Source organism: Sinohyriopsis cumingii, chromosome 10 (genome assembly GCF_028554795.1).
Source record: "Sinohyriopsis cumingii isolate HCF-2022 chromosome 10, ASM2855479v2, whole genome shotgun sequence".
NCBI lineage: Eukaryota > Metazoa > Mollusca > Bivalvia > Unionida > Unionidae > Sinohyriopsis > Sinohyriopsis cumingii.
The window spans coordinates 86,261,290-86,279,938 of NC_142970.1; the positions used below are offsets into that span (position 1 = coordinate 86,261,290).

General features: G+C 34.7%; 1 protein-coding gene across 2 annotated transcripts in view; it reads left to right on the forward strand.

Moving 5' to 3' along the window:
• The window catches only part of LOC149790518 (peptidylaminoacyl-L/D-isomerase-like), a 34,158-nt gene extending 21,769 nt beyond the window's left edge, over nt 1-12,389 (forward strand). The window contains exons 6-11 of one of the 2 annotated variants that reach the window (XM_089972571.1): nt 4,602-4,676; nt 5,160-5,247; nt 5,841-5,941; nt 6,768-6,839; nt 7,347-7,482; nt 11,987-12,389. In XM_089972571.1, coding sequence (XP_089828697.1) covers nt 4,602-4,676; nt 5,160-5,247; nt 5,841-5,941; nt 6,768-6,839; nt 7,347-7,482; nt 11,987-11,994 — 480 coding nt within the window. In that variant the 3' untranslated portion in view covers nt 11,995-12,389. Of the gene's footprint in view, nt 1-4,601; nt 4,677-5,159; nt 5,248-5,801; nt 5,942-6,767; nt 6,840-7,346; nt 7,483-11,986 lie in introns of those variants that run through there. The other variant, XM_089972572.1, reaches the window with a different exon arrangement.
• Nucleotides 12,390-18,649: the final 6,260 nt, after the last annotated feature.

The window sequence follows — 18,649 nt, forward strand, 5'->3', positions numbered from 1 at the left end:
CACAAATTTAGAACTGATGGATCGTTTGCATTTGGACATGTGGTTGCAAGAAAAGTATTTGTTGAACGGGGTGGATGTCCGCCTGAGACTGAATCGTAGCAGTGCCGCCTTCCATTTGATGGCTGATAGTGACGGTTACAAAACAAAAATCCTAAAAGCCAGACTCTACGTACGCCGTGTGGAAGTGTTACCTAAAGTGGGAAACGACATCAGTCAGACGTTGAGCAGAACGACTGCCAAGTATCCCATACGACGCGTGGAAGTGAAAACCTTCACCATTCCCAAGGGACAGCGATCCATGATCGAAGATCATCTGTTCCAAGGACAGTTACCCAAACGTTTGATCGTTGGTATCGTCGAGAATACAGCCTTCAACGGAGCTGCCGAAAAAAATCCTTTCTACTTTCAACACTTTGGCGTGTCCAAAATCGAAGTCAGTCGCGATGGCAAGACCATGTGTACCCGACCTTTCGAACCTGACTTTAAAAAGAAGAATTACTTGAGATCGTACTTGTTCTTGTACGAAGCCACCGGACAGTTAGGAACCAATACCAGTCACGGTATTACGTACGAGGATTATGCAGGAGGCTACGCTTTGTGGGCTTTCGATTTCACTCCAGACCAAGGCAGCGACGAGGGACATTTCCACCCTATAAAATCCGGCCAGATTCGTGTGGAAATTCAGTTTAAAGACCGAGACCCTGATGAAACGGTGAACGTCATCCTGTATGCAGAATTCGATAATACCATAGAAATCAACAGTTTGAGAGAAGTCATCCTAGATTACTAGAAACCATGGAAGACTGTTATCCCTCTTTACCTAGTGGAGAAACTTTTAGTGTTGCATTGTTGTTAAAAAATGTTAGAGTTGTTGTTGTTTAGTGTTAAGTGATTTTTGAATAAAAAATGTTGTGTTTTGAAAAAATTGTTTGATGTTATATTGTTGGATTATTGTTAAAAATGTTAGAGTTGTTGTTTAGTGTTAAGTGATTTTTGAATAAAAAATGTTGTGTTTTGAAAAAAATGCCTTTGTCTTTTGTTTAGCTATAAGAATGTTGGATTGATGCTCTTTCATTTCTTACTATCCCTCTCATGACACTCACTAAACGTTGCGACTCAAAAACCGTGTGGGGGATGTTTTCCTTCAGGTCCGCGCTTTGACTTTAAGAACCGGGTTGTTTCCAGTCTAACCATCCATTGTCGACTCATCCTCCTAAGAAGATGTGCTCCAAACTAGCTAAACTCAACGAAGCCTACGTGAATTTGCATAGGGTCAGACACAGTCTGATACCGAAGCCAGAAGAAATAGAGAATGTGAGAATGTTATAAATCACTGAAGACCTGATAGAAGAGCTCTTCAGAGAAGAAATGAACAGGGAAAAAGAAGAATGGACAGAGAAGTACAGACTTCAGAGACAGCAGCAACAACAACAACAAGAGCAGCAGCAGCAACCTGAAGCTGACAGAGGCTTTGTCGATTGTCGTATCGACACCAAAGAGTTCTTCTCTTTCCGAAGAAGCAGACCTATCGCCAGAAAGTCTATCCTCAGAGGACATCGCATTCTTAGAAACTAAAAAGAATGCCATTTCTAACAAAAAAAAAAAAAACAGCCCTTTTCAGGGCTACCCAATACTCTAGAAAAGAAATAACAATCGATTTGCCAATGTGTGTAGGTAGAGTAGTGTGAAAATAAACACTAACTCTTTTTTAAAAGAAATGTGAGGGTATGTGTTTGTGTGTTTGTGTTTGTAAGTGGTTAAGTAAGTTGGTATGGATAGTAGATTAAAATGATGTCTTTTTTTTTTGGTGTTTGAGGTGTAAATTTGGGGTTAGATTGGATTGCTTTGCGTATGTGGATAGTCTATTGAAGTGATTTATAAAAAAATTTAAAATAGTGATGGGTAGCATAAAAAGTGAGTGAGTGTTTCTTTTAGGTCCGCGCGTTGTTGTTTTTGGTCATGATGTAGGGAAGATCAATTTTATGTTTTTAGGGGATGTTTTCCTTCACGTCCGCGCTTTCACTATAAATTGAAACCCGTTCGGCAGTCCAGCTACCCTTGTTGATTGATCAACACCAAAAATGAACACGAGACTGGAGAAACTGTTGGAACTTCATGTGCATCTGGAATATGCCAGGCGCATATTAAATGAACTGGCCGCGGAAGCCATTGTGGAGGAGGGAAGGATAAGAGAGGAGGAGGAAAGAAGAAACAAAGAAGAGGAGGAGAGAAGATAAAAAGAAGAGGAAAGAAGATACAAAGAGGAGGAGAGAAGATACAAAGAAGAGGAGGAGGAGGAAAAGGAGAGGAGAAGAAGAAATTTCAGAATCCCAGAGAGCGAAAATTGGGATTCTGAAGCGACATATCCTGCCTCTGCTCTCTCCCCCAAAAAGGTAAAAAGTAACTGGGGGACAAGATGTGTATGTGGCGCTAGGCCTGGAAGGTGCCACCATTAACCAGGTGTCCATGAAGTTCCACAAAAAAAACACAGCCCTTTTCAGGGCTACCCAATACTCTAGAAAAGAAATAACGATCGATTTGCCAATGTGTGTAGGTAGAGTAGTGTGATTATAAACACTAACTCTTTTTTAAGATAGTGTGAGGGTATGTGTTTGTGTGTTGGTGCTTGTAAGAGCTCAGGTATGTTTGTGTGGATAGTAGATTATGGGTTTCTTTATTGTTTCTTAGCGTAGGTGAAGAGTATAGTTAGGGTTCTGTAAGCGCTCACGTACGATTGTGTGGATAGTAGATTATGGATTAGTTTATTGTTCTTAGCGTATGTGTTTGTGTGTTTGTGTTTGTGTGTTTGTGTTTGTGTGTTTGTGTTTGTGTTTGTACCCGCTCACGTACGATTGTGTGAATAGTAGATTATGGATTTGTTTATTGTTCTTAGCGTATGTGAAGAGTATAGTTTGGGTTTTGTAAGCGCTCACGTAAGATTGTGTGGATAGTAGATTATGGATTTTGTTTATTGTTTCTTAGCGTATGTGGAGAGTATAGTTTGGGTTTTTATTATATGAAATGAGAAAGTATAGTTTGGGTTTTATTATATGAAATGAAAAAGTAGGGGGATGTTTTCCTTCACGTTCGCGCGTTGTTTGGTCATGATCTAGGTAAGATCAATTTTACGTTTTAGGGGGATGTTTTCCTTCACGTACGCGCTTTAAGTATAAGAACCCATAGTATTCGTCGTTCAAACCATTCTGCAAAGAATAAAAAAAGAAGATGGCTTCTAACCAAATGGACAAAATACAAACATTACAAGACGTTTTAGACAACTTAGGAATGATGGAGCAGATGTTAATAAGACTGTTTGAAGACCATTATTCCTATAGTCCCCATCGTGTAAAGATGGAAATTAATAACTTAAAAAAGGTAAAGGACAAGATTAGTGGTGTCATGAAAGAGATAAAGGAGGAGAAGGAGGATGAAGAGGAAAGAATAAGAATAAGCAAATGGAACGAAAAGATTGAAAAAGAAGAAGAAAATGAGAAGAGGAAGAAAGAAGAGGAGGAAGAGAAGAAGAAAGAAGAGCAGGAGAAAAAGAAAGAGAAGAAGAGAAAGAGTGTTGGAGATAAAATAAGAACTTGGTGGAGAAAAAGAAGAAATTAGAAGCAGAAGAAGAAGAAAACCCAAAGGCCCTTTTCAGGGCCAGCCATATTTCTCGAAAAGAGATAGCCTTTCCATTGCCTACCCCATTTTTTTAAATTTAAATTTAAATTTAAATTAAAAAAAAATCCCATATTCAATTCCCCTTGTCCCTAGACAAACCCAAACTCTATTCCCATGTTAATTTCCACTTGTCGCTAGACAGACCCACACTATAGTTCCATGTTAAATTCCCCTTGTCGCTAGAGTGACCCACGATTTTTCTCCATGTTAATTTCCCTTGTCGCCAGATTGTCCCACGATTTTTCTCCATGTTAATTTTCCATTGTCGCTAGAGTTGCCCAAGGGGTCTTGTAATGCTAATTCCCATTGTCGCTAGCGTGCCCCCATTTACTACTCACGTATGTGGAAACAATTTGTCAGTATTAACCTCGAAGTTACAATAAAATGTAAAAAAGTTTAAGGGAGATTATATGTTTTCAAGCATCGACTATACCTTTTCCAAAAAGTTTTTCAAAGATGTCGCATGAAAGCTAGATATTTGTTCCAAATGAAACTAATAGATATCATACACTTCTTTTCCATTTTTTGTATTTAAAAACAAACCAAAACGATAAGTGTTTCAAAATATGGGGTCAGGTATTTTTCTTTAGTAAACCACATTTCATGCTATTGATGGATTTGTATTAAAAATGTATTCCAAGCATCGAATTGGAAATGGATTCAATCAAGAAATATACACCAGGACTGTTCGATATATGAAAAAAAGCTACTATTGTTTGTTTTATTCCACCGGTATTGGCAGCAATATGTAACTATACATGTAATGTCATATACAAGTAAGCAATTCATTAGACGATCTTAATTTATCACAGGACAAGACTTCCTTAAACTAATTTGACCATTTGTTCAAGAAAATTGAAAGGTGAAGCAAGTATTTTCATATACGTGTATGGTTTAAAAACTTTACATTAATTTATCATTTCTTTAAGGGATGTTTTGTTGAACAATTTTACGTCGAAACCAAGGTGCGGTATGATGCAGGATGCATAAAACCATATGATCAGGTAAATAAAGAATAACGGGAGACTAAGTAAAACATGAAAAATCATAACGTAATCTGTTGTTTATGAACAGAGAAGATTAAACTGTTTTAATGTACATGCAGACGTTGAGTAAAAGCCACTTGTCTTGCAACCCTATATATAATACAGTTTTGCGCAAACTGGAGTTTAACATGTCAATGCAACCCTAATGCGAGTATTGCACCAAATATATCAACATAAAATACATTCTTCAGTGATATTATCGTACACATGCAAAGAAACTAACCTTATCAAGAATGAGAAAAGATTTTGTTAAAACTTGGAAGAACAAATTGAAACGAAGATAAATATGATAAATTCTAACAACAGATTGTATCGTTAAACAACGGAAAACTTCTAAGATGGCCACCACTTGACAATCAGCTTTTTTCCTGCGGGTTATGGGTTGTTTGTTTTAACCATACTAAACTATTAAATAAATAAAGAAATTGCTTTTGTCTTAAGAGATGTGATAGCACATACCATGTACCTGGGAGATGTACAAGATGCTGCAATACGCCGTACTGTAACCGCCATGGATGTGGGGACAATGGTAATATTTTCACAGATTTTACAGACAGCAAATGGCATAAAGAACTTATGTTTGAGACTCAAATATTTTAGCATCGAATATAATGCCATCAGGCAATTTGGTAAAGTTTAGTGTAGTAACTGGTGTACAGACGCTATTTTATTGAATTGTTAAATTACCACAGATTTGTAAGCCAATACACGTTTCCCCATAAATTAAAATAGAAGACATTTTCTTTGTGATCGTGACCAATATTATGGCGATTGAGTTAATTAACATTGGCATTCGTAAATGGATATAGAAAACTTTCATTTTAATGCTTATTGTAAAACAAAATATATTCTGTTGCAATTACTGGAATAAAAATTAGGTGTTCGCAAGTCCTGTTTATTTGCTTGAGAGAAACATCTTCAGAACGCTCTACCTATACGAATAATAAGAAATATGTTGTAAAATATTGTCACAATATAAAAATCAGCTAGAAGGTTTTTGAACGACTTAGATATTGTCGTTCCCAAGTAAAACGGACTTTTCTTCAATACGGATGCTTTAGGCAATGTTCTTTTTTAATTCAGTATGCTTATGAATGTAGAAATTACTGTCATTGAACGAAGGTTTTGCCAGTAGTGCATCGCGTGGGCCGCTGTGTTTCGACTGCGAACACTTAGGGGATCCATCAGAGTGTGTCAGCATTCAACAGTGTGCCTACGGAGATGTATGTATGCCATTATCATTTACTAGGCTAGAACTCTGATCCAATCTTTGGCAGTTGTTAAGTCCATTAGTTAATTGCTCTCTGGTCCTTTCCTTCTATATAGCTATTATTGCAAGCTAGATATATTTACTTTCTTGTTATCAGAATAATGTAGCCAAAAATGTATTCATTGTATATACATTATAATGCAAGTATCTCGTTCGCAAGAAATGTACTTCAAAATTTGCAAAAATGTTGTGCTTTATTCTTTTTTTTAAATACAGTAACTGTATTATCAAGCAAATGTGAAAGGTCTTCGAGATCATTTGTCTTGCGGATTATAGCAACAGTGGTTAAAAATAGTGAACAAGGCAAGCAAAAAATTGTCGATACCAGTATTATTTTTATCGGAGTCTAATATTTCTATAGCATTTTCCTTAGGATGAACAACTTATAGATTCTTGAAAAAAATAACGCCATAAAATGTATGTCAACCTACCCCAACCTATCTCAAAGCCAGCACCCAAGACAAATACTAAAGTGATAGTATTTAAAATACTGCGCTTTGGTTTTTGCTATTAATCCTGCTATTGGGGTTTATCTAAGGAAAACTAGGGTCATAATAATGATTTGAATGCTGGACGCTATATAAAATTTGCTTATTGTTATATTCGCATTGACATGAGGCTCTTCTTCTTCACTCTAGCCTGTTTACTTTTGTGATATTGCATACTGAAAAATACTTATTCTTTTTGTCAACAGATTTAGGCAAAACCAATGAAGATAAAAGAAATTTAGGATTGTATTACAAGTTGATAACCAATATTCTTTATATGTTAACCAATAGGTTTGCCATATCGATGAATATTTTTGGGGCGAAAACGATAGCCTATACTCCATGGGGTGTAGATCAAGACATGTAAGTTGATAAGTTTTTGTATGTGCACATCTTGAATCTGAGATAAACAACGTTGTATGTCTGGGAAAATTCGACCATACTTTTGCTATTATCAATGCATATGAATAAATATATGCACTCAAATATAATTAAAAAAAATATATATGCGATTTGCAGATAAACAATTGTTTGTTTGACATAAACATTTGAAGTTGACAACATATATACAAATAAAGCACTGCTCTTTAATCGTGGATTTCGTGACAGTACACATTTAAGCATGTGAGCTAATTCAGAAGAGCTCATAATTAATTTCTTGATCCTTTGTTATCGAAGCGAAATTACAGCGTAGGTTATCTTAACTGTTTTGGAAAAGACATAAGGCTCTTCTACTGTGTCGAACAATAAGCCATCGTCATCTGTTATGTTTTTGATGAATATTTTGAAGAATAAATAAGTAAATAAATGTATTAATCTATCAACATAACCATCACTATTCCAACCTATATGTATGTGTCTGTTTTGAAGCGTTGCAGTAATCATATGGGCTCCATAAACATTGAATACTCTATTGTTGGAAGGTCTACCCCGACTTGTAGTCAGTGTTGTGAAGGCGATTTTTGCAATACGATCTGTACAACACCTCAGCTGACTCCTTTCAAGGGTATGTATTACTTTAACCGAATACCAATCGTAGAACATCACTCTTGGATGGTGCGAGAAGGCGCCATATTATTATTATTATTATTATTATTCAATTAATGATGAAGGGAGGAAATTATACAATTACAACCCAGAAGGAATTCTTTTACGAGCAAAAGGTGACTCACAAACTGCACATTCTAGGAGAAGATTTGTCATGTATGTATGTATGTATGTATGTATGTATGTATGTATGTATGTATGTATGTATGTACGTGTGTACGTACGTACGTGTGTATGTGTGTGTATGTATGTATAAATATATATAAACACACACACACATACACACACACACACATATATATATATATATATATATATATATATATATATATATATATATAAACACATAATACTTCCTAGCAAACGAAATAAGAAAAAAGAAGCCCATTAAGAGTAGATTCACTCATCTGCAACGCATTGTAAAGACTAATGCGATACCTAATTCGCGAGATGCGTTTGCAGAACACTACATCATGAGAAACGATACAAATTCATCGTATAGACAACAGATCTCTCAGTCTCTTTGTTGTCAGCATTATTTACGTTCGACTCAGAACCTTTCTGTGGACTACCTCGTCAGCTGCCCGAAGTTGTCTTGTATTCCTGCTCATAGTCTTGTAATCTTGTAAAGTAAAGAAAATTCAAATACAATATTGTGTGTATGTTTATGGATTTTTAACGTTGCTTTAACAATTAGAATCATATCGCTACGATGTCTGCAGTGTGGCTATTTGATCTTCCCATGTAGCATCCCACCCAGTCACATGACCCTGCCATCAGTCCGAACACTCATAACACTAACCCTTGAATGCTGAGTGCTAAAGCAAGACAGCTGCTACTATCATTTTATGATTTCAAAACCATTCATTTTACTACGAGAACAAATAAACATAAGAAAGCTGTTTATTTGTCTCAGTTATCTCTGAATCAAGGTCGGAAACAAAGTCAAAAATAGAAACAGTGTTTCTGTTATTAGATATTTATGAAAAGACTCAGAGGTGAAACTGAATTTTCTGGAAATTATTCAAATTCCAAGTGAACAAAATTACATTAAATTAAACATGTAATGAAATTAAAAATAAGACATTAAAACTTACATACAGACAATTAAATTATATCAAATATAAACTAAGTCAAATATACATGACAATTCCCTCCATAAAGAAAAGGAAAGATTTATGTGATAAAGCGTTCCTTTTACCATAAATCAATTATGCCTGAAGTTAAAAAGAACTCTGTGAAGTGTACATACAATAATACACTTATATACACGGAAAGTGTTTCTGTTATTAATCTATCTTATATTACTGAAACATCAGACTCCTCATTTGTAGTCATTGATTTTTATTTTTTATCTTGCCCATGAAAATAAGGAGGTTGTGGTCACTAAACACAATAATCCAAGAACGAGCTGAACTAAAGTAAACTTCAAAATGATGTAATGCCAATATCAAACTCCTTATCGATTATTGAATAGTTTATTTGGTGCTTATTTATTTTGTTTAAACAAAACATACTGGATGACAAATACCATTTTCATCTTCTTGAATCAAATCTGCTAAAACCACAACATCACTTGCATCAACATACAGATAAATGATTGTCTGAAATTTGGAGCTGTAGCAACTGGAGCGCTTTTAAGTATGGCCTTTAACTTGTCAAAAGGGATCTGACATTTTTCAGTCGAACGGAACTTGTTTTTCTTACTCAATAAATTTGTCAGGATTCAGCAACTATAGAAAAATAAGAACAAAGTTTTCGGTAGTATTCAGTCATACCTAAATATCGCATCAGTTGTTTTTTTTATTTTATTTAGAAGCACATTGAATTCAGAGATAGCTGTGACCTTAGAATCTATAGGTTTGACTTGTCCATGTCCCACGATATATCCTAGAAATGTAACACTATCACGGCATAAATCACTTTTGGATAACTTAATTGTCAAACGTCCATCTGTGAGTCTGTCAAAGCATTTCCAAATTGTTGCTAAATGTTCTTCCCAGGTGTCGTTGCAGATGATGACATCATCGATGTAAGCATCACAATTGTCTAGACCAGTGGTAATCATATTCACGAGACGTTGAAAAATACTTGGCGACCAATTCATCCCAAACGGCATTACTCTGTACTGATAAGTCCATCGGGAGTCACGAACGCCGAAATTTCCTTTGCTCTTTCAGTTAGTTGAATTTGCTTAAATCATTTCAGAAGGTCCAATTTGTGACATACTTGGCATTTCTGATCTTATCAATACAGTCATCTATTCTTGGTAATGGAAATTAATCTGTTTTTGTCACACTATTCACCTTCCTATAATAAGTGCATACACGGAACGTTTTATCTGGTTTTGGAAGAAGTATGCATGTTGAACGAAAATGACTTTTCCTGAGTTCTATACAATCATTCTTCAGCAAATACTCATTTCTTATTTCGTGTATTCCTGTTTGAGATGGTTCATCCTATATGTGTGTTGTTTCACAGGTTTGGAATTTACAATTGCAACGTGATGGACATTTGTGTTTATTCTTGTAGGAACATTTGGAAATAAGTGCTCATATTCAAATAATAACTGTTTAAGTTAATTTATTTCTTGTTCTGGCAAATGTTAACGTTTCTAGTCCAGACATTTCATCATTTTTGAACTCCGAAGATTTGTCTTTCAATATAATGGTACTCCAATAATTTATTTAGATCCCAGGAGCACTAACATTAAAATTTAATTCATTCATTCAGTTTCTTCTGAACATTATACTGGCCTTAATATCTAATTTGAAGAAAAGTTTGAAGAATGAGCAAGAGAGACAAAACGCTATTACCACACTCAAGAGACATCGTAACTGATCCTCTGTCAAACTATAGTTTCACTTTTGACTTGAATTGCGATTGCCAAATTTGAGCATAATAGGCTGAAAAGTTCCAGACTTAAAATTTGACCATTGACCCGATTGGACAGATTTGAGGAGGACAAATTGAGCAAAAAGCTGTATCAAATCTTTTAGTTTTGTTTTAGATTGAATATGCATCAAAAGAATTGCATCCGAAAACCTTTTTGACGCACACATGATAGTCAACAGGTATCGGTTACCCGACTTTGTATTAGGTAAGGGACCAACACAATCTACCATGATCCTAATAATTGGTTCGTCAAAGTAAGGAATAGGTTACAGATGAACCTTATGTATCTTCTGATTGGGTTTTCCTACGATTTGTCAAGTATGACAAGATATACAGTATTTACAAACATCACGTTTGATTTGTGGCCAGTAAAAGTGATAAAAGATTTTGTGATAGGTCTTTTCAATCCTTAAATGTCCAGCCAAAGGAGTTTCATGGGCCAGACTAATTAGTTACTGTCTGAAAGGTTTTGGATTTTCCCTTTGATACTCATCATCAGCAGTAACTCGGGAATTCCACTTTTAATGAAATAACAGACATTAACTTCAGTGGCTTCAGTTTCACTAATGGCACTTTGAAACAAAAAGTAACTCTCAGGATCATTTTCAAACGCCTGACCATTCTAAAGAGCTTTGAGGCCCCCGAGTGGCCGAGTGGTCTAAAGCGCTCACCGTTCCGGATCACTGCCATTTCACCTCTGTCTGCGTGGGTTCGAGTCCAAGGCTCGGCTAACTTTGGTATTTGGGAAAGCCTGCGGTGGCTCTTCCCTGGGTTTTCCAGGGTTTTTCCTCCACCAGTTATACTGGCCGCCATGTATAGCCTATCTTGTGCTAAAAAATGGCGTTAAAATCTAGAGCAACAACAAACATCTGAAGAGCTTTCTTTGTCATAGCTCTGGTAACTGCACACTCTGGGAATAAATCAGGGACATCTTTTTCAATTGGATTGACTTTCTGATCCAAACAAGGCTTGTCACTTTCAAGTGGATTAACCACAACCTTATCTCCATCTTCATCGTTGCCTAGTGAAACATGAATGCCATCAACGAATAAAACTTACACAGTGCCGAGAATGTGGCTAAGACTCAGTCTGATGACAAAGTTACACAATGGAGAGGAACATTAACAAATTCGCATTCTACTCCCTGAATAAGAACACTCTTATTAAAAGATGACTTCTCAGAAAATGGCAAACTACCAAAAGAATGTGGCTCCTGCGTCCCTTAAAATTGTAATAAGGATAACATTTTCTGAATCACCCACTAGTGATATAGAACCCTTCGATATGAATAGCTTATAATTATCCATAAATAACATCGGAATGGGGTTTATTAGACTAGAAAATAATTATTATCATCATGTTGCATAAATACGAAACATACAACTAGCAAATAGTTTAACATTACACAGAATATCCTTTGTGATCAAGCAATTACAAGGTAGCTGCAACGTAAACTTGCATGTGTGGGATTTTAACATATTCGTATTCTTTCCTGAAATGATTCCTCTAATGGACAGTTCTATTCATTTTTCCTTGTCAGTTTTGTTTTAAATTTTCTTTTCTTTCAGATTCATAATATCTCTTTGAATGGACGACAGACTTTAGAAACATCGAAAATGAATGCATATTTATAAACGCAGGTGTAGTTTATGATATTAACACTGTCCCAAGATGAAACAATGTGGACAAATATGCAAACAATAATGAAATTTACAATGAAGTTAAATAGGAATATATTGGTAAATAGCATTCGGCATCTAATTGGTAAGATCTACCAAAAGGTATAGTTTACCCTGTCATCTACATATGTCTGTTTTGACGCCATTTGAACCTTTCTGGAATAATGCACAGTTGTATGTTATACATAATCCTTTAAATGAGACTTTTTTCGTCTTGCATTACATTGTTTGTTTGTGTTTGCGTTTTGAATTACACCGTTTGGCATTAAAATAAACATATCTAGAACTTATGCTCATTTCCTTAGTTCTCCTTTCGCAGTTTTGGGAAAACACGTTAAGAAGTAAGGACAGGTCTATTTATTTCATGGTTCGGTTTCCACAAAAGCTCATTTGTTTCAATCAAAAATGTTTTGAAAAACAATTTTTCGGCAGACTGGGGAAAGGGTAATTTAATGTTAATGTGTCACGTTCTGCATTATTCTTGAACATAAGAATACCTGTAATGTTAATTGTTTTTAGATACAACCTACGATCCAACACGTAATTATGTATTACAATCCAGAACATACCCTACTATCCATTTTCTCCATCCAACTGTTTGATACACTATCCAGCGTCCACCCAACCATCCAGCTTATTGATATGCTATCCGATATACACGCATACGCATACACATACACACAAACATGCTTACAGGCATACAAAGATACTCTCACACAACGGCAGGACTTTTCGAGAACACACTATATCCTTACACAAATATACTATCACATATCACATACATGTAAGGCAAACAAAAACATGCTTAAAGACACTACACACATACACAAAGTCATGGAGATATAACAGGTTTAAAATTTTAGTATGGTTATCCATGTAGATATTGCGATACACAAAAAGGACACAAATACGTACATATCAGCAATGCATTTGAATAGCATTCCTCATTTATATAGATCAAGGTAGCACTAGTATGTGTCGTTTTGTTTCTGGCACCATTATCCATTTTTAGCCACTTATCCTGGGTCAAGAAACCCTCACTGATTGAAAGTTAATCCATCACGAATCTCTCATTAAAAGATTTTGCATGATGTATACATGGTCCTAAATAAATGGTCCATATATGTTATAACACATGGCCAACATAACAACTGTGTTAAAAGAACATGCTATCACAACTCTTCTTGAACGGAAAGTCATTTTTATCGCGAAATATGGCTCAAATCTCTTTACGAATTCTTGTTGTTCTTAAATGAAACTAGTTTCAGTTTCACGGCCAATATAGCCAGCACATCAGTCATCTTGAAAATATTTGCGTTGCGACTCGTTCTAAATGGAAAGGCATATCTTAGAAATTTGCTTTCTCCACTCCAATTAAAATTATATATACATACTAAATAATATGAAGCGAGATCTAAATGCTCTTTCTTTTTATGCCGATATATGTATTTTATGTTAACACAGAAGAGTTGTCTTATGGTCACTTATTCTTTTGTTGGCACATGTCAGACATCTTTGCCATCATGCATATATTCTAGTCTCATTTAACGTGAATTTAGCTAGTTTTATGTTAGCATTTCGTTCGGCAGACGTCTACTATAAATGCGAACTTTCTCGAGGATCTGTCTGTTATTTCGGAGTTATGTTTGTTCTGTCACCCATAAATATGTCCCATAATGCCTGCCACTAAATGCCAACTTTATAATCTTGATTCCCTTATCTTTTACGTCATCTATATCAGCTAAATCGTCGATAAAAAACAAGATATCCATTTCATAGTATACACTAATAGGTATGTTTGAACGTTTATTTATTTTTAGGCAGATAATGACAATGAAATCAACAACATTCTTATATCATGTTTTGATAAAATAAAAAGTAAACATGGTCTTTCAACAACATGTGCTATCCCGTATAATCAAATATGAATATCTTTTATGTATAGTTATCAATTAGAAATCAGATCTGCTTTAAAGGACACGAACTTAAATCTAGTAATAGACACTGCGAAGATTACCGTGGAACAATTGGTTAATTCATTTTGTTTCCAGCGGTAGAAGCAAGTATTTACTCTGCAATGACCAATAAAACCGCTTTCGTGTTATTACCATTAAGGTTAATAATGCTATTAGGTTAATCAGAATTTGTTTGTGGTTGTGTGTTATATAGGCATATAACATGGGTAAGTAAAACATGATTTAAATTAGCAAATAAATAGCATGGAAAATAACAAAAGGTAAACATTTCTATAAATTTTTTTTCTTAAATGGATTGTCCAGAAATGATAAGTATCCTTTCAAATTTATTATTGGTGGATATTGTTAATATTGCGATAACGACAGCGACATTAATTTACTCAATCTCTCTCTCTCTCTCTCTCTCTCTCTCTCTCTGATATAGTCACAAATGAAGCAGCTAAATTTATGTACTTACCTAATACTGAATTAGCAAAGATCATATAATAAGCCAAGTCATAATTGAAGCACATTTAGTATATTTCTAATCTTGGTTTCCAGCTTCTAATAAGTCCTTTGATTGTTCCAACCTAACAGTAAAACACATTCTGAGGAGAAGCAAAGGTATACCTCGATAATTAACTGCTTTTGTCTGACAGTCTAAATCGTTTGAAGTTCTCTGAAAGCTCTGAAAGATGTAAAACCCATGTACAAGAAATAGTTATTTCCATCATATGTCTTTGGAAACTTTATTCTGAAATTTGTTTTGATTCTTGTTGTAAGAATGCTTTGTCATCGATATGTTTCCAGGATATTCGAGGAGATTATTGCCGAGACCACGTGGACAAGAGACAGCTACACGAATAACACGATTTATTAATCACACTGTCACTCCATGTTTAGATTATATTTATTAGCAAAAGATCATTTTTCCTGACCACATTAACCCACAGCTAAAACTATGTTTCAACTTTTATTACATTTGGTATGCGTGACATATATATAGCTGACTTTTGCAATCAATTAAACTCTTTATGCATACAATAAAGTTCATCCATGACTTCAATTGATATCGTCCAGTCGACTGAATTTGATGTAAGTTAGTACAAATCATTATTTCGCACCTTTAGATTGAGATACATTACTCTAGTTAATTTATAATGGGTAAAAATGTTCTATTCGCAATGCATGTATAACTGTCACTTGTCCTTTAACATTAATCACGAATATAGACATGTCAATAAGAGAAACAAAATAGATTTCATTCCTTTCGCAAGCTTGACAAATATAATAGAGATGTGCATAACTGACTAAACATGTCTTGTATACTAATTCGTTCCATATTTGTCACATTTATGTCTGCATTAAGACAGAGACACGACGCATTATGTATATTTAATTTGTATTGTGTGATTGACTTTTGTTCATAATTGATGGTAGTTGTGGACAAAAAGCAATATGCAAATGATCAACTTTATAACGCGTACAGAGGTCGCCCCTGCACAAATTAAATTGTGTGTGCCAAGAGCAAGTAGTATTTCAATATGGTGCATCAGCTGGGACAAAATCGCTTACCTAACGCCGTAAGGCTGTTTAATGAAAGAGCTATTTGTTGTCAAACGCCATAATCAACGAGTAGGCGGTTGCACACCGTGGAATTATCATGGATATGATATACGATAGTGACACATATTTTGGAATATACTTAATGAAAGGTTTGTACAAATCATTTCCAGATTGGGGATATAGTTGCTAATACAAATGAATTGCTTGTAAGAGCTTAAGTTTAATGTACTATGAATAGTATTTAGGAATACGTGTTGAGAATTTGTAATAGCAAGAAGGAAAAGTTCTTCATATGTCAATTTTCATTTCATTTTGTATAGTGCAGTTCATGAGCATATGGACGTGGACAAGACAAAGTCATATCATGGAAGATTGACATAAATAGCAACAAATGCAGGCGAAATATTGTTTAAACATAGTTCAACTTTAAAATGTATACGAAAAGGTAGTTAGTAAAGATGAGTAAAATCACTGAACATTGTCAAATAAAATTCAGAAGTACATTCTGCTTTCATAGTTAGTGAGTTCTTACTCATGTTAAATCCTTACCTTCGAATTTATGCAACGTGTTCATGGAGATCGGTCTATAACTGCGTGATTAACGGTTCTAACGTGGAAGAGGCATGTGATGGACTTATTTCCCATCGTCCTTCATGCCAAATCTGACACCATTCAAAAAGGAAATGATATATTGGAGAGGAAAAAAATCAACATGTGGTCGCAGGAACCAAGATACGTCTACTGAAAAGTACAAGCGGCATAAAAAGGCCAAAGACACCGATGACGTACCAAAAATGTAAATGTGGATAAGGGCCTAAATCATTCCGGGATGATGAGAGAAGCATAACATCGGACAGTGGATGAAGTGTGTATATCTTCCTCAGAATTATGTTGCACATTAAACGGTTAATGAATAAAACGGAATAAAATTTGCATTGTATTCATCTGAGACACTTAAGCGTTTCATTTCATCTATGTAAATCCCAAACGTTTTGCTTGCATATGTTTGGGTTTGCCTAGAAAATGTTTGCACCTTGTTTGAGATGTCTTGGGGACAATGTATATACCTCTGACTCCTTTAAAGAATCATGATATGTGGATGTGTTAAATTGAAGGGTGTGTTACACAAATGTCCTTTGTACTTACTCTATGTTCAGCACAGCTAATACCCTCAATAGGAGCAGCACCGTAGTTTGTCTCTGTCTCTCGTTTTCCGTCCATTACGAAAAAAGACTTGATTTGACAAAGTGGTAAACTTCATTGTTTACTTCTCAACCAAGCGTAGATTATCTGTTACTTCTTTTTTTTCAATAATGAAACCCTTGTAAGAAGGATTATATATATATATATATATATATATATATATATATATATATATATATATATATATATATATATATGCGTGTGTGTGTGTGTGTGTGTGTGTGTGTGCATATACATAAAGAAGGGGATCTCGTGTGTCAGTAGATTGATTAAGATAAATGCAAACAAATGACAAGGAACAGTGCGAAACTAGTATCTAGCTAGCCTGAGCGATTTCGACTCTCTGTTGAGGATATATATATATATATATATATATATATATATATATATATATATATATATATATATATATATATAAACATATACTCAGGTCCATTCATCCAGAACGGTTTCTTGATGGCAGCTGGTCCCATAGGCTTTTAATGGAATGCCATGGATGTTTGCAAATATCATAATCATAACTTGAATATACATGAATCAATACTTGCTTTTGTTTATTCCGCGTTATCAGCTATTGTATTGTTTGGGGTCCTACTGCTGAAAGTAATTCAAGCCATACAATGTCATAGTCAATGTGATTTGTCTTGCACTGTGTTTGATTCGGTTATGGATTTGGACTAAGCTAACTACAAGCTATACGTTCATCACTTAAGCATGCATATATTAATAAGACGTTATTCTTTCTTAATTGGTTGAAGGGTTATTGTTATTCCTGACTTTCATCTTGTTGACGTGCATGACAGAATTGTGTGAATGCAACTACTTTTGCAGTTTTAATTATATTGATGCAAAACCATGCAGGTGCAAGGGTTATCATAAGGAGGTATGCATACTAATTAAGAATTGTATTCACACACAATGTGCACAGTAGTTGAGCTCTGGGTTTGGCTTTAGAGATGAGGGCATGTTTATGTGAGCTATGCAGTCGCATGTTAAGGTTTATTTCACAGCTATAGGTTTTGTTGCTGAACTATTTGGTTAAAAAGACGCCAAAGAGTAAAATATTATAATCTCAAGACGCCATTTAATCATGTTGTATATGAATCAGAAAAATACACAATTGTTTCGGCTACTGAAGTAGCCTAATCATATTAGTATGTGAATATTTTACATCATTGTTTTGTTTTATTCGTAACTACTGATTGGATGTTTATTTACATTTGGATAACGGTTTTAGCGGAAAAGCTAGAGACACCACAACAAAAGTATATTATGTTATATAAAACACTGGGTGTTGGGTCAGCGAGAAAGAAAAAATATGATCACTCATATTATTTGCAATTCCTGTTTGAATCAAAAAGAAAATATAGTTTACTGCTGTCAGATTTCAGTATGTAGGTAATGCCATGTTCAAATTTTTCACATTAAAATTGCATAGGCTGCACCAATTGACCTAGTAACCTAAATTTCATAAACACGTACTGTCTAATTTTGTTTATCCTTGACAAGCTACTAAAATAACAAAATTTAGTGAAAACATTTGTTTTGCATAAATATATCTATGTATGCATTAATTTTAAGCAGTTATTTACAGTGGAGGCAATTGTCAGAGAAATGAAGGATTTATAACCAAGACGTGATCGAATATTTTTTCATATTTTGTACATGTAATCATTGTTTAATTATGGAGACAATTAATGTTGTAATATAGGATCATGTTTTAGTTTGTTCTTTACATATTCAGGTTCAACTTTACGTTCACCCTACTCATAAACTAGCAATAGTATGCAGTTAAACGTTTAGCAAAGGTTATAGTAAGGTACAAGCC